The sequence below is a fragment of the Sus scrofa genome, chromosome 1, assembly GCF_000003025.6.
Source record: "Sus scrofa isolate TJ Tabasco breed Duroc chromosome 1, Sscrofa11.1, whole genome shotgun sequence".
NCBI lineage: Eukaryota > Metazoa > Chordata > Mammalia > Artiodactyla > Suidae > Sus > Sus scrofa.
Window position 1 is genome coordinate 111,508,580 of NC_010443.5, and position 23,395 is coordinate 111,531,974.

Genomic DNA, 23,395 nt, shown 5'->3' on the forward strand with positions numbered 1-23,395 from the left:
TAAGCTGGATCATTAACCTATTGTGCCACAGTGGGAATTCGCTGGAGATCTTTTTGATTGTCACAACTGGGAAGGCACTGTGCTGTCTGCTGGCTGAAGGTCTGGGGATGCTGCTAAACATCCTGCAATGCATAATGACATCCCCTACAACAAAGAATATGAAGCCCCAAATGTCAGTAACCCTGATATGGAGGTTTTATAGTTTTAACCTTTATGTGAATGTTTATGGTTATTTCAAGTTATTTTTTATGCAAGATGTGAGGTTTGGGTTAAAGTTTGTTTTTCATGTGGATATCTAGTTGTTTGAATGTAGTGATTCTTTAGTGAGAGTGATTTTGTCTCCCACCAGACGTTTGGTAATGCCAAGAGACATTTAGAATTGTCACAAGTGAGGAAGGAGTGCTTTTCACATCTGCATAGAAAGTAAGATACGGACAGGAGTTCCCATCATGGCGCAGTGGTTATCGAATCTGACTAAGAACATGAGGTTGCGGGTTCGATCCCTGGCCTTGTTCAGTGGGTTAAGAATCTGGCGTTGCCGTGAACCGTGGTGTAGGTTGCAGATGCTGCTCGGATCCTGAGTTGCTGTGGCTCTGGCGTAGGCCAGTGGCTACAGCTCCAATTAGACCCCTAGCCTGGGAACCTCCGTATGCCATGGGAGCAGCCAAAGAAATGGCAAAAAGACACACACACACACTCACTCACACACACACACACACACACACACCCCACAAGAAAGAAAATAAGATACAGAGTTCCTGTTGTGACTCAGTGGTTAACAAATCCGACTAGGAACCATGAGGTTGCGGGTTTGATCCTTGGCCTTGCTCAGTGGGTTAAGGATCCTGCGTTGCCGTGAGCTATGGTGTAGGTCACAGAAGCGGCTTGGTTCCTTGGATCCTGCATTGCTGTGGCTTTGGCGTAGGCCAGCGGCTACAGCTCTGATTCGACCCCTAGCCTGGGAACCTCCATATGCCGAGGGAGTGGCTCTAGAAATGGAAGAAAAAAAAATATGTCTTCTGTAAATTTTAAATCAATTCCTAATTTTAGTAACATTAAATATTAATGTTGTAAGAACTTAGGTTAAGGAGTTTCCACTGTGGTGCAGCAGGTTAAGGATCTGGCATTGTCTCTGGTGGCACAGGTTCTATCTCTGGCCCTGTGCATGGGTTAAGAATCCAGCATTGCCACAGCTGCAGCATAGTTTGCACCTGCAGCTTGGATATGATTCTTGGCCCACGAAATTCCATATGCTGCAGGTGCGGCCAAAAAGAATTTAAATCACGTACAGAATATCCAGTATGCCCAAGATTGTTAGAAGTTCAGTTAATGAAATGAGGCTAATATTTGAAGTGAATAATTATATAGTCACATGTAACTAAATTATTTTTATTGCATTATCAGAGAAGTACAGTAAAAATGAATTTCTTAATTTTTATTTTTTAGCAAATTCTAAAAGCTTGCGTTGAACAAGTGAAAAAGTATCCAGAGTTCTACACTCTCCATGAAGTCACCAGCTTAATGGGATTCTTCCCATTCAGAATAGAGATGGGATTAAAGTTAGAAAAAACCCTTCTTGCATTGGTAAGTTTTAGCATATGAAAATAAAAATAAACTTATTTTTGTCTGAAACATCATCTGTGTTTTACATAGAAACATAATTTAAATATAGTTCAGTATTTATGTTTAAATTTTGAACAATAACAAATTATAAGTTTTTAAGTATTCAGTATATTTTATGTATTGGCATACAATACTTGATATTTTAAAAATATCACAGCAACTTTATTTCTTAATTTTCTTTTCTTATTTTCCATGTTTTTTCTTTTTTAAATTTTCAGTTTATTTTATTTTTGTCTTTCTAGGGTCTCACCCACAGCATATAGAAATTCCCAGACTAGGGGTCGAATTGGAGCTGTAGCTGTTGGCTATGCTACAGCCACAACAATATGGGATCTGAGCTGCATCTGAGACCTGCACTACAGCTCATGGCAGTGCTGGATCCTTAACCCCCTGATCGGGGCCAGGGATCAAACCTGCGTCCTCATGGATACTAGTCAGTTTCGTTACCACTGAGCCACAAGGGGAACTCTTTATCTTCTATGTTTTTTAAAGTTTTTGAATACAAGCAGGAAGCCCTTTTTCTTTTATGGGATCTTACTCAAAATCATATTGGAAGTGTGTGTGTGCAGAGAGGATATGTTAGAGTTTCTGTTATAGCCTACTGTACTTCATAAAATGAGAAGTTAGAATTTAAAGTGGGCAGAGAAAATTCAATGGCACCATCGCCTTGGACCCCTTTTTTAAAAAACATATATGGTGGTTGTCGAGTTAAACATGAAAATTCTTATTTTAAGAAGGGTCTAAATTTGACATATGCATTTAGTAGAATGAAGAATTGTTAAGTTATAAGTTTCATGTGATGAAAAGATACTTTAGGAAAAACAGTGCATCATGATTTCTACAATAAGGAGCTCCTGCTGTGGTACAATGGGGTCAGCGGCGTCTTGGGAGCACTGGGAACTGGGTTTGATCCCCAGCCCTGCACAGCAAGTTAAAGATCCGGCTTTGCTGCAGCTTAAGTCACAACACAGCTTGGATCTGATCCCTGCCCCTGGAGCTTCATATGCAATGGAGCAGCCAAAAGGAAAAAAAAAAAAAAAAAGTTTCTGCAATAAAACATTTATTTATTTTATTTAGGGCAGCGTGAAATATGTGAAAACAGTGTTTCCCTCAATGCCAGCAAAGTTGCAACTATCAAAAGATAACATACCTACCACTGAAATACCAGAACAAACAGCTGCATCTATGCATTATGTAAGTAGGAAAATGGTTTTGGATCTTCCTAAGTAATCTTGTGTACCTCATAAAGTGTATGTAACCTGATTATTCTAAAGCCCCCTTTTTTAATTTCTCTTTTTTTTTCATTAATTAGTCAAACAAGTTTCCAATAAATATAATCAAGTAACAAGTTTTATGTTATTTTTCAGGATATTAGTAAAGACCCAAATGCAGAGAAGCTTGTTGCAAGATACCACCCTCAGATAGCTCTAACTAGTCAATCATTATTTACCTTATTAAATAATCATGGACCAAGCTACAAGGAGCAGTGGGAAATTCCAGTGTGTATTCAAGTAATACCTGTTGAAGGTTTGTGGTTTGCCCTGTCAAGCAATGTTCTCAAAGGAGTAGTTGGAACAGTTCTGTTTCAGCTGTCTAAATATAGGTGGTTGTTTGTCAAATACAGAAATTTAAGTTTTGATTTAAGGAGGGTATAAATTTGACAATTAACATTCAGTAGAACTTCTTAATATATAGTGCTCCTATATATATAGTAATGACACTCATAAATGAGTTATTAGATCTGTAGGACACCTGTGTGCATGCTGGGTATGTGAGAGGTAGAGAAATAATCATGGTATAGGGTGACCAAAAGTACGTGAAGTGGTGAACTTCTATCACTGAAATGAAAGGAATATAATACTTTATTAGACACCCTTAAATGGGTGAGTTTCCAAGGCTTATTTACTTGTCCCTTTTTGGTGTTCAAAATTAAAATAACTCTATAAACATAGGGTAGTTTCTCTTTTGACAGTAAAATAAGTATTTACACATAAATTCTGTACAAAATATTATTATTCCCCTTCTATTTTCATCATATTTAATACTTTTTTCATATTTTCTAGAATTAAGATTACTGCTTGTAATAACAATTATAGTAAATAAAGGCTATGTCTAATTAACAAAACAAAAAATTTAGAGTTAAATGTAGAATATTCTCTTTGGTTAAAATTTTATCACTTTTTGAAAGTATACCCCAAGAGGAACTGAGTAGTAATGACACTAAATGTATAAAAACATAAAATCTTTTGTTAGAGACATATTTTTCTTGCCAATAAGATTCTCTTGTCCTTGGATCTCTAAGGGGCTTTAGAAGTCTTTTAGTTCAAGGCAGATGTATGAGATATGTACTTCCGCTTCCTGTATCTCTTTGTTTAGTAAGTCTTTCATTACTAAACAAAACTTCCTGTTTGTTTAATATGACTACTGGAAACTAATCGATCCCATTCTTTTTATGTTTTAAGGTTCAAAACCAATTAAAGTAATATATATTAATTCACCACTTCCTCAAAAGAAAATGACAATGAGAGAGAGAAATCAAATCTATCATGAAGTTCCCTTGAAATTCATGATGTCCAAAAACACATCTGTTCCAGTCTCTGCAGTGTTTATGGACAAACCAGAAGAATATATATCTGACATGGAGGTATGTAATGCTTTTTTTTTTTCATAAGGGAATGTACTTGTTTATCCTTTTGAAGCATAAAGTTTTATTGCAGTTCTCTAAATCTGGTAGTTAAAAATATAGGCTTTAATGAAACTTGTAATTGAACCCCAGATGGAGCTTGATTTGGGCAACTAATTCAACCTTCCTCAGCCTCAGTTTTCTTCTTTTATAAAAGAAAGATGATAATACCTACTTCATAAAATTGTTTTAAGGATTAAGTTTGATGTTTATATGTAAAATGCTGAGTACAGTCTTTCATATGTATGTACTATAAAAACTCAGTCAATAATGGTGGTAATCATGGTGGTGGTTTTATTTAATTGGTCTCATTCGTATTCAAGAGTTTTTAAGTATGAAAAGGAACAGATGAGTTTTATTTGTGCAGGAAGTATTTGGCCAGATTGTTAATCCTTTTTGGTATATACTTAGTATCTTTGTGACTTTAGGTGAAGCACATAATCTCCCTGTGTCTAGTTTGCTCATCAGCAGGATGGGTATCATGATAACCTAACTCATAAAATTATTTGGGACTAAATGAGTTAATATATCTAAAGCATCTAGAATAATACTTGGCACTCCAGAAATATTAGCTTTCATTATTTTGTGTATTTTGAAATATTTTCCTGTGATTATTAGAGTAAGACATTCTTTTTATACAAAACTTTATTCGATTCTACAATATTTATTGAGCAGATGCTGTGCCGTCTGCTGAGGATGCAATAGTTACTAAAAATGAAATCTCTTTTCTTTCAGATCTGACATTAGTATCAGAGGGTATAGAAAATTAAAACAGTATCAAAATGCAGATAGTGACAAGTGCTGTGCAAAAAGATGGAGTAGGTTAAGGGGAATGGGATTCATGATCAAGAAGCCTTTTCCATGCATAGCAAATATGAACTGGGATTTGAATAAAGTGAGAGCACAAACAAAATTAGAAAATAAAATAGAAAAGTATTCTAACTAGTTTAAGAATATTGGTCCGGGAGTGCCTGTTGTGGTGCAGTGGAAGGGAATCCGACTAGTGTCCATGAGGATGCGGGTTTGATCCCTGGCCTCACTCAGTAGATTGGCAATCCAGTGCTGCCGTGAACTGTGGTGTAGGTCACAGACACGCCTTAGATCCCACATTACTGTGGCTGTGGTATAGGGAGGCAGCCATAGTTCCAATTAGATCCCAGCCTGGGAACTTCCATGTGCCGCATGAGCAGCCGTAAAAGGAAAAAAAATAATAATAATTTATGCTTTTTATGTTTCAGTTTGCCAGTTGCCTTTCAATATTTTTTTCTTTGCTCAATATGGACTTTTTTTTCCTAAGTGATAGCTTTCATCTTGGAAGGAACTTTGGTTGGTTAGGTTCTAGAGTTCTTAGGGCCCAGGTCATCAGAACAATTTTAAGTTCCCATGTGCGTGGACCCACCTACAAATTAGAGCCTATGCACATTATTTTCACTGTTGTTATTCTTCATTAAAGGTAAAGAAAAAATAAGTTTTCAGATAACTGTAGGAGAGGGCAATAGAGGAAGCAGATATGAAAATGTACTAAAGATTTTATATGCACACATACAAACGTACATACATACACACATACTTCATGGTAACAGTGAAGCATGAACTTAGAGCCATGAAGTGAAGAAAGCTATCCTGGTCCATTCCCACACAGGATTGTCTTCCTACAGAAGCAGGTAAACTCATCAAAATTAAACATGAGAAACAGAAGAGGATTGTTGATGGAAGGTCTTTCTTACAAAGTTATAAGAGGAAAAAGATTATTGCTATAACATCTCTACTATCAAATGAAGAAATGTACCCACAGAAAAGATGAAAACTTAAAGTGTGCATCCTTTACCCCAGAAATCTCACTTCTAATTATGTAGCTGAGAAGTACACTAGGAAAAGGATAAAATGTGCAAGGTATTCATTGCAGCTATAAGGTATTCACTGGAAACAGTCCTCATGTCCCTTAATAGAGTATTGATTAAATAAACTATATATCCTCAATAGCATACTGTGCAGCTGTAACAGGCATACCTTGTTTCAGTGCACATTGCTTTATTGCACCTAACAGATTTTGCGTTTTTTATAAGTTGAAGATTTGTGGCAATGCTGCATTGAGCAAGTCTTTTGGCACCATTTTTCCAACAGCTTTTACTCCATGTCAGATATTGGTAATTCTGCAGTATTTCAAACCTAATTGTATTTTTTTGTTACGGTGATTTGTGAACAGTGATTTTTTTTTTTTTTTTTTTTTTTTTTTTTTTTTTGGTCTTTCTAGGGCCGCTCCTGAGGCATATGGAGGTTCCCAGGCTAGGGGTCGAATTGGAGCGTAGCCGTTGGCCTACACCACAGCCACAGCAATGGAGGATCTGAATCACGTCTGCAACCTACATCACAGCTCACAGCAACGCCAGATCCTTAACCCACTGATCGAGGCCAGGGATTGAACTTTCGTCCTCATGGATGCTAGTCAGGTTCGTTACCACTGAGCCATGAATAGTGATATTTGATGTTTCTACTACACCTTGTTGAAGACTCAGGTGTTGGTTAGCACTTTTAAACAGCATTTTTTCATTAAGATATGTACATTTTTTAAGACATAATGTTATTGCACACTTAATAGACTATAGTATAGTATAGTATAAACGTATATTTATGTGTACTGAGAAACTGAAAAAATTGGTGTGGCTCACTTTTTGTGTTTATTTATTACCGTGGCCTGGAATCAAACACACAATGTTTCTGAGGTATGCCTATGAAAGGAATCAGAAAGCTCTAGGTATGCAACTGTAGTGTGATATCCAGTGGCCACTCAGAGAAGATTTAAGTGACTACACATACCTAAAGATTTACCTTCTAGGACTTACCATCGTGGCTCAGTGGTTAATGAATCCGACTAGGAACCACGAGGTTGCGGGTTTGATCCCTAGCCTCGATCAGTGGGTTAAGGATCTGGCATTGCCATGAGCTGTGGTGTAGGTTGCAGACACAGCTCGGATCCCACGTTGCTGTGGCTCTGGCATAGGCTGGTGGCTCCTGCTCCGATTCGACCCTTAGCCTGGGAACCTCCACATGCCGTAGGAGCAGCCCAAGAAAAATGGCAAAAAAGACAAAAAAAAAAGATTTACATTCTAAGTTCAAAAAGAATTGCCAAAACATCTTAAACTGCATTTATTAATCATATTATTAGTAATAATATTGCTATTGCTATTTTGAACACGTTACATAGTATGATAAAGCAAATAAGTACTTATGTTTATATTGCAAGCCAAGAATTTTAGCATAAGAGATACAAATGCCAAAGAAGTAGAAACTTTGTCATAATATTGGAATTGTATAAAAAAGATTCCAGGAGTTCCTGTTGTAGCTCAGAGGGTTAAGAACCCTTGCCTTGCTCAGTGGTTTAAGGATCCAGTGTTGCCGTACAGTGCACTCGGATCTGGCGTAACCCTGACCCTAACCCATAGGCCAGCAGCTGCAGTTCTGATTCCACTCCTAGCCTGGGAACCTCCATATGCTGCAGGTGTGGCCCTAAAAAAATTAAAAAAAAAAAAAAAAAAAGAATGAAAGACGCCAGTGCCGACTTGAAGGGTTTACCATCAGCCAGAGATTTATCAGTTTGACCATGACAGAGAATGACTTCAGTGGATGGAAACATATGAAATATGTTAAAATCCATGAATTCATAAGGATTACCTTTTTTTAAAGTACTTGTCACCTTTGCTAGTGCATAAAGTCATTATTCTGAAAACTGACTTAAAAATTCAAATATTTTCCTTGCTTTTCCAGTACAAGCTGTATTTTAGGGTAATGAGAAGAAAATGTCTGTCACCGTTTTGCAACTTCTAATGAAATAGTGAGTCTAGGCAATGATCATCATCAGTGACTGCTAAAATCATTAGCAAATCAATAAGGAATTTTAATGGATAGATTAGGTTGATGACACTTGATGAATCAACAGAACAATTGTAATATTACAAGAAGAAAAATAAGCAGACATCATTAGCTTACTGATTGAAGTGAGATACACAAAATACCACATATGACATATTCATATTTTTTTAAATGTACCTGAATCTGATCAAGATCATTTTAACAGGAAATGTAGAGGATATAAGAATGTGTTAAGTGGTATTATGGGGATGCAGAAGCTAGCATCCAGAATGTGGAAAATTTTACAGGGTCTTTAATATGGTATCTTCTACAAATATCTGGTGGACATGGGAGTTGACAGAGTATGGGGAGAGGCATTTGACAAATAAAATTGAGAGACATCAACTGTAACGAATCTGACTAGCATCCATGAGGACACAGGTTCGATCCCTGGCCTTGCTCAGTGGGTTAAGGACCCGGTGTTGCCATGAGCTGTAGTGTAGGTCGCAGATGCGGCTCGGATCCTGCATTGCTTTGGCTGTGGTGTCGGCTGGCAGCTACAGCTCCTATTGGATCCCTAGCCTGGGAACCTCCATATGCTGCGAGTGTGGCCCTAAAAAGAAAAAAAAAGAGACATCAACCAAATGCAACAATTCAAATAAACGTAAAATTTATCAGACTAGGAAATGTTAACACTGGTTAGATAATTTCATGACGTTAAAGGAATTGTTAATTTTATTGATGTAATTAATGTAGTTTACAATGAATCCTTTTACAACCATGTATTTAAGTATTTACAGATAAATGCTATTTTTAATTTTATCCAGATTTTTTCTGTCAAGGATAAGCTTCACTTTATTGTTGTGATTATATTATTCTTTTCCTGTATCTTGAAAAGGCTGTGAATGATTTTTGATGTCCAGTGATCTAATTTTTGTTGCTTTTCAAGTATTCTGTAATTATCCTTTTAATTTCTTTTATCCAGCAGTTTGGTTGTTTCCAAGTGCTCGGGTTTATTATTGTTTGCTTACTTGTTTCTAAATGATTTCTAATTTTATTTCCTTCTAAACATAGAATAAGACCTTAGCAGATTTTGCCTTATGCTATATTGATGTTTTCTTTGTATATTAATTTATAGTCCGTCTTTGGAAATGCCCCTTCGATTCTTAGGAGGGAAAAGGTATATCTTTGTAGTCTGTATGTTCTCAGTCATTCATGTATCTTTGTTTTAGTCATTAAATATTATTCATATTTGCCATATCCTTGTATAATTTTTCTTAGAGACAATATGTCATTGACCAAGTACATTTGTGTTTCTGTCAGATTTTCCTATTATTTTTTGGTTTTGATAATTTCAGTACTGTTATTTGGCATGTCACAATTCATTATCTGTCACATATTTCATCTTTCAACATAGACTCCCTTTTTCTATCTAATGCTTTCTGCACTGAGTTCTGTGTAATACTTAATATTGCTAGTCCTTTTTTCTTGATGTCATGTCTCATTGTTTTGTTTTTTACCTTTCTATGTGAGAATGCCTCATGTAAACAGCAAATAGTTTAATTTAATTTTTTTACTAAATCCGGTTGAGTAGTCTTTTTATTTTAGTAAATGAGAAACTATTTACTTTGTGTAAGAACTATGCCAAGAAACCTTCTGTATATAATTTCTCATTTAAATCCTTAGAACAAATCCAAGAGGATGACTTCTCTTATCCCTATTTTAGAGATAAGGAAATTGGGTTTCAGAGAGGTAAAGTAATTTACACAGGTAGATCTTTCTTACTACCTGAGGCTGTCAGAATATAAGTGCTCTGCCAGATTGAGGAGAATTGTTGCTGCTTAGGGAGAAGACATTTTATTCCTGAATAAATTAAAACTGTTTATAGTTCTTCCATTACTAAAAAAGTACATGAAAAATTATAACCTCAGTGGCTTCATGCCCCAGAATACAATAAAACCACTTCCTGTCCATATCTCTTCATATTACTAAAAGTTGTTTTCTCTGAGTAGATGAAGAAAGTCACTGATTGATGTTAAAAGCTGCTAACCCTTCCCCTGCTGCATTAGAAGGCAGCTTCCTTACCCTGTCAAAGAGCCTTTCCTTCTGGTCAGCTAAATTTCTGCAAGAGGGTGCAAATGAAAATCTACTGCTTTCCTGTTTGGCCTTAAATATCTTCTTTGTGGTCCTGTCTATTTTTTGATTAATAGAAATACCCTTTGAAATGTGGTAGTTCACAAGTATTCCACATTTTCTGTGCTATTACAACTTGACAAGTATGTCTTCCATCAACAGTCAATGGGAAGGTAAGGTTAAGTAAATTAGTTGCTGTAGTTTGTCACCTGTCATAGCCGTCAGACTTTCTACTTTTAAAGAGCATGAACTATTTATGTGATGGGACACTGATTGGTAAGGGTTGGCCTGGAATTTTTGCTAATAGTTTGCTCATATATTTTCTTAAGATATCGTATGAAGCTAATGAGTACCGAAAAATTGAGACCCTTGAAAATTTGGATCTGGATTTTGATGATGATGTCACAGAACTTGAAACTTTTGGAGTAACCACCACCAGACCGTCAAAGTCACCAAGTCCAACAAGTGCTTCCACAGTACCCAACACAACAGATATGCCCCCAGTCCCCAGCACAGCAATCGCATCTGTGGCACCAACTGCACCAGACATTTCTGCTCAGTCTAGAAGTTTATCTCAGATTCTGATGGAACAGTTGCAGAAGGAGAAACAGCTGGTGACTGCTATGGATGGTGGCCTTGAAGAATGTAAAAATAAAGATGATCAGGGATTTATACCATGTGGTAAAAAGCTATCAAATTCTGACAAGTCTCTTGTGCAAGATAGTGACTTAAAAACATCTGATGCCTTACAGTTAGAAAGTTCTACAGAAATTGAAACCTCTGATGAAAATGTTATGGCCACTGATATGGAGTGTGTTTGTGAAGGACTGAATGTTCTGGAGAACACAGACAATAATTCAAAGGAAAAGACTGTTATATCTGAAGCTGCTAAAACTGAAGATGTAATTCTTTGCAATAGTGATACAGATGAAGACTGTTTAATCATTGATACAGAATGTCAAAATAATGGTAATGGAAAGACAGCTGATATGGGTTCTAATATAAATTCTAAACCAGCTAACCTAAATTCTTCCTCAGAACAGGCTTCTGTAGGAAACCAGACTAACACTGCATGTAGTCCTGAAGAATCATGTGTTTTAAAAAAACCTATCAAACGAGTATATAAAAAATTTGATCCAGTTGGAGAAATTTTAAAAATGCAGGATGAACTCTTAAAGCCAATTTCCAGAAAAATACCTGAATTGCCCTTAATGAACTCAGAAAATTCTAAACAACCTTCTATTTCTGAGCAACCCTCTGCTCCTTCAGATGCTTCTGGTTGGCCAAAATCTATATGGCCTTCTGCCTTTCAGAAGCCAAAAGGACGTAAGTAAATATTTACAAAGAATTTTATATTAACTGTTTTGCCTGTTGCTTATCTTTAGGTTTTTCCCCCCATTTCTTTACTTTCTTTTTGCTATGTTTATGATCTTCACATAGTTCTTGATGGTTCATTTTTCAATCTCCTCATCAGTATTTAAGCTCCTAAAGCCTTCACTCTGAAAATGTGCCCACAGTTGCTTGGATTTTTTGTAACCCCTGTTGATCCAACATGTACAGTGGCTGCTAAGCTATAGATAATGTGGTTTGCCAAACTGATGAAGGGGAAGTACATCAGAAATAATCATAAATATTAGTCCAAATTTGCTTATTCTTGGTATTAGACTACAGTTTTATACTTTTTCGTTTTATGAAATAGTTATATTCTCTGCTCTGCCAAGTTATGACTAACAGTACTTTTTAAAACTTTTTCTTCTCATGTTGTCTCATTGATTTATACTTTTATACTAGGGTTAGCGAAGGTAGTAGCTGAAAGGATGAGAACCTTAAAGCTTTGATTTCCGCTCTTGCTTGAGTTCCAGTAAAAGTAAACAGAAATGGTAATAATATGACAGTCAACTCAGAGGAACCAGAAAGTTGACGGTTGAATTGTTTTATCTTGGATTATGATGCCTAAAGGGCTGGTGTATTTTAAAATAAAAATGACAAATATAATTATTTTTAAAGGATTGCCGTATGAACTTCAGGACTATGTTGAAGATACGTCAGAATATGTAGCTCCTCAGGAAGGAAATTTTGTTTACAAGCTCTTTAGCCTGCAAGACCTGTTGTTACTTGTGCGATGCAGTGTCCAGAGAATAGAGACCAGACCACGTTCTAAAAAACGGAAGAAAATTCGAAGAGTAAGTTGTTACTTGGGGAGTTAGGGTGTTGTAGCATAAGTAGATAATGAGCAAATCTTTAACATGCCATTGTTACGCAGTTTAATTTTAAATTGTTTAAATTGTTAAAACTCCAGGCTGAGTTTTTAGTAAAATACTGAAAACAATTTTAGTAAGGGAAAGTACTTAGTTGAATGTAATAGTCATGAGCACCAGTTATATTCTTGCATGGAATATATAAACTTTGTGAAAAACGTTACCATTATAGATTTGACCTAGACTGGCACATATATTGCAGCTTTCTCTCTGGATTTTGGTTTTCATTATGACGTATTAGCCCTTTTCATTGTTTCTTTGGAAATCTTCTTGAATCTTTTAGAGGTTCAGATTTTGAAAGGTAGCCTTTTATACACATTTGAAATGTCTTCCCGGGATTGTTAGAAGACCAAAAGTCTTCCTTTCTTTTTCCCCTATTGTTTCTTTTGGGATTTGATATATTTTCCTCAAAAAGTTTTTGCTATAATTTGAGTAATTGGTTCCTTCAACAGTTTTCTATGTTTGATATTTGAAATTCTTTCTGATTAGTTTATGTGTGTAACCACTGAATTCTGATAAATAAAGTGGAGCTTTTTTGGTGTAATTGACTACATAAATTGTTTTAAGATTTTTTTTCTGTTGTGTCCATTTATCATATCAAATTTTCTTTCTTCTTTTTTTTTTTTAAGTTTTTATGTCCTGTTTCTTGCTATTTAACCTGCTACCCAATAGAAATCCTCAGTGACCACTTTAGAATGTCATTGTTTTCTTGGAGTTCCCATCATGGCTCAGTGGTTAACGAATCTGACTAAGAACCATGAGGTTGCAGGTTTGATCCCTGGCCTTGCTCAGTGGGTTAAGGATCCGGCGTTGCTGTGAGCTGTGGTGTAGGTTGCAGACGCAGCTCGGATCTGGCGTTGCTGTGGCTCTGGCGTAGGCCGGTGGCTACAGCTCTGATTAGACCCCTAGCCTGGGAAACTCCATATGCCACGGGAGCAGCGCAAGAAATGGCAAAAAGACAAAAAAAAAAAAAAAGAATGTCATTGTGTTTTGAGCTAGGGAACAGATGAAACAAGAACAGTGATGTTCCAGCATGACCTTTAAGGTATAGCTTAAAAGAGAAAAGAAAAACAAGTATCAACCTTTCTGAGCTGTTAATAGCAGCGGTTTGAGGGTCTATCATGAAAAACTTCTAAAGCTAACCCATCAGGGTCAAGGATGTATACTTTGTCCACCAGAATCCAATGGGCTTAGTGTATCTTTTGCTTGATGATACTTTTGTCTTTAGAAGGAAGATGGTGAGAGAAGTTTTAAATTTCTATTTCTCACAAGTTGGTTTTTTATCACTGGTTCAGACTTGGAGTTTTAGAAACCAGCTAGTTTTCAATTAAATGTATGGGGGAGGAGTTCCTATCATGGCACAGTGGTTAACAAATCTGACTAGGAACCATGAGGTTGCAGGTTCGATCCCTGCCCTTGCTCAGTGGGTTAACGATCCGGCGTTGCCGATAGCTGTGGTGTAGGTTGCAGACGCGGCTCGGACCTACGTTGCTGTGGCTCTGGCATAGGCTGGCAGCTAGAGCTCCGATTAGACCCTAGCCTGGGAATCTCTATATGCCGCGGGAGCAGTCCAAGAAATGGCAAAAAGACAAAAAAAAATTAAAAATAAAATAAATGTATGGGGGAGTGTTTTTTATATGAGAACATTAAAGAATGACAAACAAAATACTATAGGAATGATGTTAGTCTTCTAGATAAATACAAATATTTCCTCTATTAAAAGATTTTATTTGCTAATTTTTTCTCTCAACTCTACGTAACTGTGATGAATTTAATGGCCAAAGCATGAACATTTTGAGCAGAGAGTGTCATTGCTATGGATTGTGTTTTCAAGATTGTATTTTGTTAATCTTTACTTGCTATCTAATTTATTTGGGGGCTAACATCATTTCTTTAACTTTCTGCTCTAGAGCCCATACTACTGTATGGATTTGCCAGCTTTTAGTGCTTAGAAATTATTGATGGCCGGGATCTCTTAAGTGAGAACAGCCTAGGGATATTTTGGACACTGCTTTAATTTTTAAAAATAGTAGTGGTGTTAACGGTCCGGCGTTGCCGTGAGCTGTGGTGTAGGTCACAGACGCGGCTCGGATCCTGAGTTGCTGTGGCTCTGGCGTAGGCTGGCAGCTACAGCTCAGATTCGACCCCTAGCCTGGGAACCTCCATATGCTGCAGGAGCAGCCCAAAGAAAGAGCAAAAAGACAAAAAAATAAATAAATAAATAAAAATATTGGTGGAGTATAATTGACTTTACAATTTTGTATTATTTCAGGTGTACAACAAAGTGAATCAGTTACACATATATATATATATATATATATATATCCATTCTTTTTTCCTGTTCATAAGTTATTACAGAATATTGAGTAGATTTCCCTGTGCTGTAGAGTAGGTCCTTGTTAGTCATCTATTTTATATTCAGTAGTGTGTATATGTTAATTCCATCCTCCTAATTTGTCCCTCTTCTCCCGTGGTTTCCCTTTTGGTAACCATAGGTTCGATTTCAAAATCTGTGAGTTTCTGTTTTATAGATAAGTTCTTTTTCATCTTTACTAGGTTTGACATAATCTCTAGGTCCATCCATATTGTTGCAAATGATCTATAGTTCTGTTTTGTGCTAGTACTATGCTGTTTTAATTACTCTTGCTTTGTAGTATAGTTTGAAGTCAGGGAGCTGGATTCCTCCAGTTCCATTTTTCTTTTTTTAAGGTTGCTTTGGCTTTTTGGGGTCTTTGTGTTTCTGTACAAATTTTAAAATTATTTGTTCTAGTTCTCTGAAGAATGTCTTTGGTAGTTTGATAAGGATTGCATCAAATCTGTAGATTGCCTTGGGTAGTATAATCATTTGGACAATTTTCATTCTTCCAACCCAAGAGCATGGTGTATCTTTCCATCTGTTTGTGTCATCTTTGATTTAACAGAGTCTTACAGTTTCAGAGTACAGGTCTTTTCCCTCCTTAGGTACATTTATTCCTAGATATTTTATTCTTTTCGATGCAGTGGTAAATGGATTGTTTCGTTATTAACTTAGCCTAATCTTTCATTGTTAGTGTATACGAATGCAAGTGATTTAATTCTTGAAAGAGATAGACTATTAGGGACATTATCATTCCCTTGACTAAAGTGAAATTTGTACATATTAAGACAGAACCACATAGAAGAGAATTCACTCTTCATCAAAATATATCAAAATAGTCAAGCCCCAAAGAATAGCTAACTTGAGCCCTCTACTTCTGATTGTGTCAAACCTAGAGTAAAATTTTAAAAATTTCAGTGAATGCAATCATATTGTACCCATCATTATATGTAATAATTTAGTATACATGGTTTAGATTCCTTAGAATGTGTTCCCTTTGAAATCACTTCCTATTCATCTCTGTTTCTCCTAAATGTGTTATCTCATAGAACTCAATAAATAGGTATTGAATAAATGAGAAAAACTGAGGGCTGAGGAGAGGGGGGTGTTGTTAAGGAAGAGAAATTGAGGCACTAGTTGAGAAATGTTAAGGTGGTAGACTTTAAACTCTATTTAGGTAAGAATGCATCTGCATTTACTTTCCTACTTAAAAACCAGCTTGTTTAGATCAAGCTTTAAAATACTTAGAAGTCTCATCAACCTCTGCTGTCCAAGAACCTCATTTCTTCCTTTTTTCCTTCATTTTTTTAATTCCATGATATTGCAGTTGAGATTTCGGCTTCCAGTATCACTTTTCCCTCATGAAAATTCTGCTTAGTAAGAGCTGCACAACAGAGGAGAATCAAAAACAGCAGCCAGCCTCAAATGATGGAATGAAATGAAAAGGGCTAGTTTGGATCACAAGATAAAGGTGGCACTTACTGAATTTGTTGTCAGAACTTGGCCTCTGTCCACTGGTGCCAAACAGAAACACAGAGATAGAGTTTTGGGTGACAGAGAAAAAAAAAAGCTTTTACTGATTTGCCAGGCAAAGGAGGCCAGAGCAGGCTGTTGATTTAAAGACTATGCCCTCCTTTGGGGAGGAATTGCAGGAGTTTTACAGGCTAAAAGGAGAAAAACAGGGTTTCACACAAGAATGAGGGTTGGAGCAGACATACATTCGTTTGGGCAATTGTAGTCATTGAAGCTGGAGTTAAGTGATCTTGGTGTGGTTCTGGTGGTGGTCTTCTGGGTTATTGCCGAGAATAACAGTACTTATGAAAGGAAACTGTATGTTCAGAGATCAGAACAAACTAGGAAAATTCCAGAAAAACATCATGTGCTGGGAGTTCCCGTTGCAGCCCAGCGGTAATGAACCCGACTAGGTATCCATGAGAATGTGGGTTCAGCTCCTGGCCTTGCTCAGTGGGTTAAGGATCCAGTGTTGCCATGAACTGTGGTGCAGGTTGCAGACATGTCTTGCAGCCTGCGTTGCTGTGGCTGTGATGTAGGCTGTCAACTGCAGCTCCGATTCAACCCCTAGCCTGGGAACTTCCATATGCCCCTCTGGGTGTGGGCCTAAAATGTAAAAAAATAAAATAAAAATGAGAAATCATATGCAAATAAACACAGGCAGTTGTGCTCAGAGTGCCTAATCTTTAGCTGACAGGTGCTTGTGTTTAGGGTGCCATGAAATGAGGGAGAAGCACAAGGAAGGGCTTCAACCTGGTCGGTTTTAAAGTATTCATATCTAAAAGAAGAATAACGTACATAAGTTTTCTCTTAGTTGTAGAAGATGCCTACACCATGTGTATGTCCCTTGAGGAGGATCTAGGATCCTGCCCCAAGGCTATAGTATTGTTGCTTGACTGTTCCTCCCTGTCTTTGCATTCCCTCCCTTCCCTGATCAGCAACTGTTGGAACCTGTCCCTTGGAATTCAGGGAAGGCCATGGAAGCTGAATGAGGCTCATTTCCTAAAAACAAGAAATGAGGGACACAGAAAGGCATTTGTGCCCAGGAGCCCCACAGGCCCCTGCTCGGTTTCAAGTTCTACATATAATATGAAATCCAGATCAAGTACCTTTGAATTACTTTGAATGACTTAATGTTGTGCTCTGTATTGTCTGGCTCAGTTAACCAGATTTCCGAAGAGTTATATTCTAAAGTGATTGAAAAATTAAGACCCAGTTATTTTAAAGTTTATGCTGACATTCTAGGGCCAGAAAAAAGGATCCTGAAGGTGCTTGAATATTAGGAAAGAACACAGTGTACCTGTTGGCATTAATGACAGGACACTAGCTATGAAACATTGAGAAATGTGTGTAAAAGTTTGGAAGGTTTATGTGAGAAATTCTAGGAGAACCAAGAAAAGCGTTCACTTAGGGAAAATAGAAGCTACCAATTAAGGGATAAAGGAGATAGTAAATTTAATTTTTATAATTTGAAAACTTTGTACTTAAAATTTCACTTTAATTTTGGATACCAAAATAAAATATTCAGACTTTTCTTTCCCTAGGCTTCCTGGAGATGGCAGTAGAATACATATAGAAATTAATACCAGATTCAGGACTTAGTTTTATAAATATAACAGTATTAAGAAAATCTCTCAGAGTACTTTCTGCAGAAAGAGTAATATTTCTGAATTTAAAATCTTGAGTTAATTCTGCTACCTATTCAGGATCCGAAAGGGGATCTTCTTTATCAATTACTCTTTTTCCAACTCTGCTATCAACTGGCTATGTGTCCTTGAGCAAATATCTTAATCCTCTGGACCTTCATTTCTTTATCTCTGGCTTCTATTTGCTACTATTAGCAACCATAAATGCAGATTACCAGTTGCTAAGAAATTATTAAATAATTAAATACTTTTAGTAGTAAGACTATCTTAATCATAATTTTTTTTTTAATTAAGCCACTGTAGGGGCCCCTGGAACAAGAGCTCCTTAAACATGTAAAGTCTTGATTTTCACCTCATATTCTGCATTTTAACAAAATCACTAGGTTATTCATATGCACACTGAAATTTAAGAAGCACTGCTTTAGGAGTTTTACAACATTCAAGGGTAATAGTGAACCAAAGTTATTGTTAACAGAAATTTTACTGAATTTGGATTGTCCTTACTACTACCATTGTGCCAAGCCCACTAATTTGCCACTTTGTGAAAAATCAGTAATTCTGAAACATTTATGAAATATTTATGAAATACTCAAGTACAAAAATGGTGACAGCTTAGTATAATTTCAAAAGTACTAAGTAGCTGTATCACTTTAAGTTCCTTAAATCATGTGTTGCTCCTTCTGCAGCTGGAAATGAAAAGACTGCTGTTAAGAGTAGAATTTTCTTTGACAGAAATTAGATAACATGAGCACAGTGAACATGACTAGGGTTATAGTTGTTATTTATCACAAGCATTGTATTTCCCTACATATCCTCCTTTAGTCTGGTAGTGGGTATAGTCATTTTACTTAATCTAATTAGTGTCCTGACCAGTAAACTGTAAGTGGATATTTGTCAAGTACTTGGTGTCTGGAATAAAGCCCCTGTATTAATGAAGATGGTGACCTTCATTGGTGTTAATGTAGGTATTAGTGCTCAGACATTCATAGAATGAAAGCAAGCTGCTCAGAGTCCAAGACAATGTGACTAATGCTTTAAAGGGGCAAAAAAGTCTTACCTTTTTTACCTTCTTGAGAATTATTAGTATATATTCCAGCCATGGCTTCCTAGCTTCTAGCTTTGGGCAATTATGTATCCTAGGCTCTATTCCAGGGATTCTGTTAGTATTGTTCTCTGACAGAAATAAAATGTTTGCATTTGTGGGGAGATTTTGGCTGGAAGTGGGAGAGGCTGTTGGTTCACAAACTCTTATTTATTCCCCACTTGCCTGCATCTTCCGAAGATTCTAGCCATCTTTCTGTCTGGATCCTACTGTATTTGAAAGGATGAAATAAGATTACCTAAAAACATTTTGAAAGTGACAAAATTACATAGGAAAATGTATTTGCTATTAATAATAAATTAATGGAGCTTTATAAAAGTATAACCTTGGATTGCAGCAATTTCCGGTTTATGTACTACCAAAAGTGGAGTATCAAGCTTGTTATGGAGTTGAAGCTCTGACTGAAAGTGAACTTTGTCGCTTATGGACTGAGAGTTTATTGCATTCTAACTGCTCATTTTATGTTGGTAAGTTATAAAAAAGACTTTGCTCTCCTTTTTAATTCCCTTGCAAAAATATACAATTCAATTCATTTATAAATACTTTCATTTTGTACTTGTAATTTTCATTTTTCTGATTGTATTACTATTTCTTTGTATTAAAACATCAGTCCTCCAGAATTAAATGGCAAGGTGGGTGTACTGATTATCAGATGTTTTCTTTTCTTATTCCCTTGTTAATTGTACATGAATGTCAATGTAACTGTTTTATGTTCAAAATGCTTATTTTGGAGTTCCTGTCGTGGCGCAGTGGTTAACGAATCCGACTAGGAACCATGAGGTTGCGGGTTCGGTCCCTGCCCTTGCTCAGTGGGTTAACGATCTGGCGTTGCCGTGAGCTGTGGTGTAGGTTGCAGACGCGGCTCGGATCCCGCGTTGCTGTGGCTCTGGCGTAGGCTAGTGGCTACAGCTCCGATTCAACCCCTAGCCTGGGAACCTCCATATGCCGCTGGAGCAGCCCAAAGAAATAGCAAAAAGACAAAAAAAAAAAAAAAAAAAAAAAAGAAACAAAATGCTTATTTTATGTAGCAGTGTAATTAAAAATCTAGATGTGTTTTCTAAGAAACTTCTTTTAAAAGTACTATTTAATTGGTTTAAACATACAGAAATTTTCTTAGAGTATAATGATAATTGTTTTTTAAATCTCAAATATTATCTTGATGAAATGGTTTTTTTTACTCTTGTTTTGTGGTTTTGTAGGGGGAATAGTTAGGCAGGAACTTAAGTTGTGTTGGCTGAGTTCATGTACAGGTAACATACCTCACCTGAAAGATGACTTGCTAATCATTATCGATACTATTCTGTTGCATTGGAATGCCTAATCCTATACTTCTCAGTTCATCCAGTTCATCTCAATCCATGCCAGCTGTTTCAAGCTGCCCCTCCATGATGTCATTTCCTTTCTTTTGATCTCTCACGCATTCCCCTTTTATAACTTGTTGCTTTCTACTTTATTGTTCTTTTTTAAGCTTATTCTATCTTCCCATTAGACAATAATTGGCTTAAGGACAGCTTGGGAGTTCCCACCATGGCACAGTGGATTAAGAATCTGACTGTAGGAGGTCCTATCATGGCTCAGTGGTTAACGAAGCCAACTAGGAACCATGAAGTTGCAGCTTCAATCCCTGGCCTTGCTCAGTGGGTTGAGGATCCGGCGTTGCCGGGAGCTATGGTGTAGCTTGCAGACACAGCTTGGATCCCACGTTGCTATGGCTCTGGCGTAGGCCAGTGGCTGCAGCTCTGATTAGACCCCTAGCCTGGGAACCTCCATATGCTGTGGGAGCAGCCCAAGAAATGGCAAAAAGGCCAAAAAAAAAAAAAATCTGACTGCAGTGGCTTGGGTCACTGCAGAGGCATGGCTTCAATCCCTGGCCTGCTGCAGTGGGTTAAAGGATCTGGCATTCCTGCATTTGTGGTATAGATGGCAGCTGTGTCTCATATTCATTCCCTGGCTTGGGAACTCCACATGCTGCGAGTATCACCACAGAATTAAAAAAAAAAAAAAAAAAGGAGTCTGATGAAAGTGTATAATAGTGTTGAGCATAATTCCTGGTGTGTAATAAGTATTAAAAATGTGTTTTTCTTGCTCAGCCAAGAAATGGTTACTCACTTGAACATTTTTTTCATAATTTGGTTAAATAGTGTGTGTGTATATATATATATATATTTTTTTTTTTTTCCTTTTTTTAGGGTCACACCTGCGGCATATGGAGGTTCCCAGGCCAGGGGTATAGTTGGAGCTACAGCCGCTGGCCTATGCCAGATCTGAGCTGCATCTGCAACCTACACCACAGCTCATGGTAACACTGGATCCTTAACCGAAGGAGCGAGGCCAGGGATTGAACCCACCACCCCATGGTTTCTAGTCGGGTTTGTTTCCGCTGAGACAAGACGGAACTCCTAAACAGTATATTTTATGAGAGTGTTAATAACATCATTGATTCACTCTCTCTGCTTAGCCCAAAAAGGGAGTGGCTAAATGCACTAGTTGGTGGCTCACTAGCCTTTTCCTCCCCCGTCATACACACTGCCAGAGGTTTATTGTAGTTTTCAGCCAATAACCACAATTTCAGTGTTCCTCCAAAAGACCTGTTCCCATGAAATACATCAGCAGTCTTTGTGTAAGGTACTTGAAAGCAACTGCTAGCCGTGTCCATTTTAGGAAAGGAGCAAATAAAAACTTAACATCCAGGAGTTCCTGTGTGGCTCAGCGGGTTAAGAACCTGACACAATGTCCATGAGGATGCAAGTTCGATCTGTAGCCTTGCTCATTGGGTTAAGGATCTGGTCTTGCTACAAGCTGCAGTATAGATTGCAGATGCAGTTTGGATACAGTGTTGCTATGGCTGTGGTGTAGGCCTCAGAGCTTATCATCAAAATCCTTTTTATTTTATTTTACTTTTTTTCTTCTTTGGCCGCCCCACAGTATGTGGAGTTCCTGGGCCATATCCTTAACCCACTGTGCTGGGCCATGGATTGAACCTGTGTCCTAGGGCTCCAGAGACGCTGCTAAGCCCATTGCACCAGAGTGGGAACCCTGAAATCCTTTTTAAACTACAGAGGATAGACATTCCTGACTAAAATAACATTTAAAGTTTTTTTTTAATGTACAATTTAACAGATAAAACTACCATCATCTATATCTATATACCTTACTTCATATATGATAGTTCCCCCTTCCCTCAATTGCAGTTTCACTCTCCACAGTTTCAGTTACCTTCAACCAGTCAACCATGATCCAAAAATATTAAATGAAAAATTTCGGAAATAATTCATAGTTGTTTTTTGTTGTTGTTTGTTTTTTGCTTTTTAGGGCCATTTACGCAGCACATGAAGGTTCCCAGGCTAGGGGTCTAATCGGAGCTACAGCTGCCAGCCTATACCACAGCTGCAGCAACACCAGATTGTCAGCCCACTGAGTGAAGCCAGGGATGGAACCCGCAACCTCATCGTTCCTAGTCAAATTCATTTCTGCTGCACGTAACGGGAACTCCTATTTTTTTATATTTATTTTTTGCCTTTTTAGGGCCACCCCGAGGCATATGGAGGTTCCCAGGCTAGGGGTCTAATTGGAGCTGTAGCTGCCAGCCTACACCACAGCCATAGCAACATCAGATCCCAGGATACAACTCTTAGGATATCGCTAGGTGTTTTGTTTTGTTTTGTTTTTCTCTCCTTTTGGTTCCTTGTGTACCTACCAATTTCAAACCAAATTATATTTTATATAATGTGAAATGTTCCAAAATTATCCTTAGGAACTAATAAATATTTGTCTGTGTATATACATAATTGTATGTATATATTTGTGAATATATAAGCTAATACAGCAATATTTCTTTTTTTTTTTTTTTAACTTTTTTTTAGGGCCGCACCCACGGCACATGGTGGTTTCCAGGCTAGGGGTAGAATTGGAGCTGTAGCCACTGGCCTACACCACAACCACAGCAACTTGGGATCCAAGTGATGTCTGCAACCTGCACCACAGCTCACAGCATCGGCATATCCTTAACTCACTGAGTGAGGCCAGGGATCGAACCTGCCTCCTCATGGATCCTAGTCAGATTGGTTTTCACTGCTCCACGATGGAAACTCCCTACAGCAATATTTCTAACCCTTATTTATGAAGTATGTGCTATGGGCCAAAGACTATTACTAATCCTCACTATTTTATTTATTTTGTTGTTGTTGTTGTGTTGTTGTTGTTGTTGTTGTTGTTGTTGTTGTTGTTGCTATT

The 23,395-nt window shown here is 37.3% G+C and overlaps 1 protein-coding gene across 11 annotated transcripts in view; it reads left to right on the plus strand.

The window, feature by feature from the left end:
* The window catches only part of ICE2 (interactor of little elongation complex ELL subunit 2), a 70,993-nt gene that overhangs the window by 18,821 nt on the left and 28,777 nt on the right, over positions 1-23,395 (plus strand). For 9 of the 11 annotated variants that reach the window (XR_002344664.1, XR_002344666.1, XM_013992913.2 and 6 more), the window contains 8 exons: positions 1,447-1,584; positions 2,701-2,817; positions 2,991-3,150; positions 4,086-4,267; positions 9,294-9,335; positions 10,618-11,614; positions 12,296-12,471; positions 19,500-19,629. Coding sequence is in view for 9 of the 11 variants with exons in the window: in XM_013992913.2 (XP_013848367.1) it covers positions 1,447-1,584; positions 2,701-2,817; positions 2,991-3,150; positions 4,086-4,267; positions 9,294-9,335; positions 10,618-11,614; positions 12,296-12,471; positions 19,500-19,629 (1,942 nt within the window). In the remaining 2 variants the exon portion in view is untranslated. The remainder of the gene's footprint in view (positions 1-1,446; positions 1,585-2,700; positions 2,818-2,990; positions 3,151-4,085; positions 4,268-9,293; positions 9,336-10,617; positions 11,615-12,295; positions 12,472-19,499; positions 19,630-23,395) is intronic. The other 2 variants (XM_021094439.1, XM_001925575.6) reach the window with 1 other exon arrangement.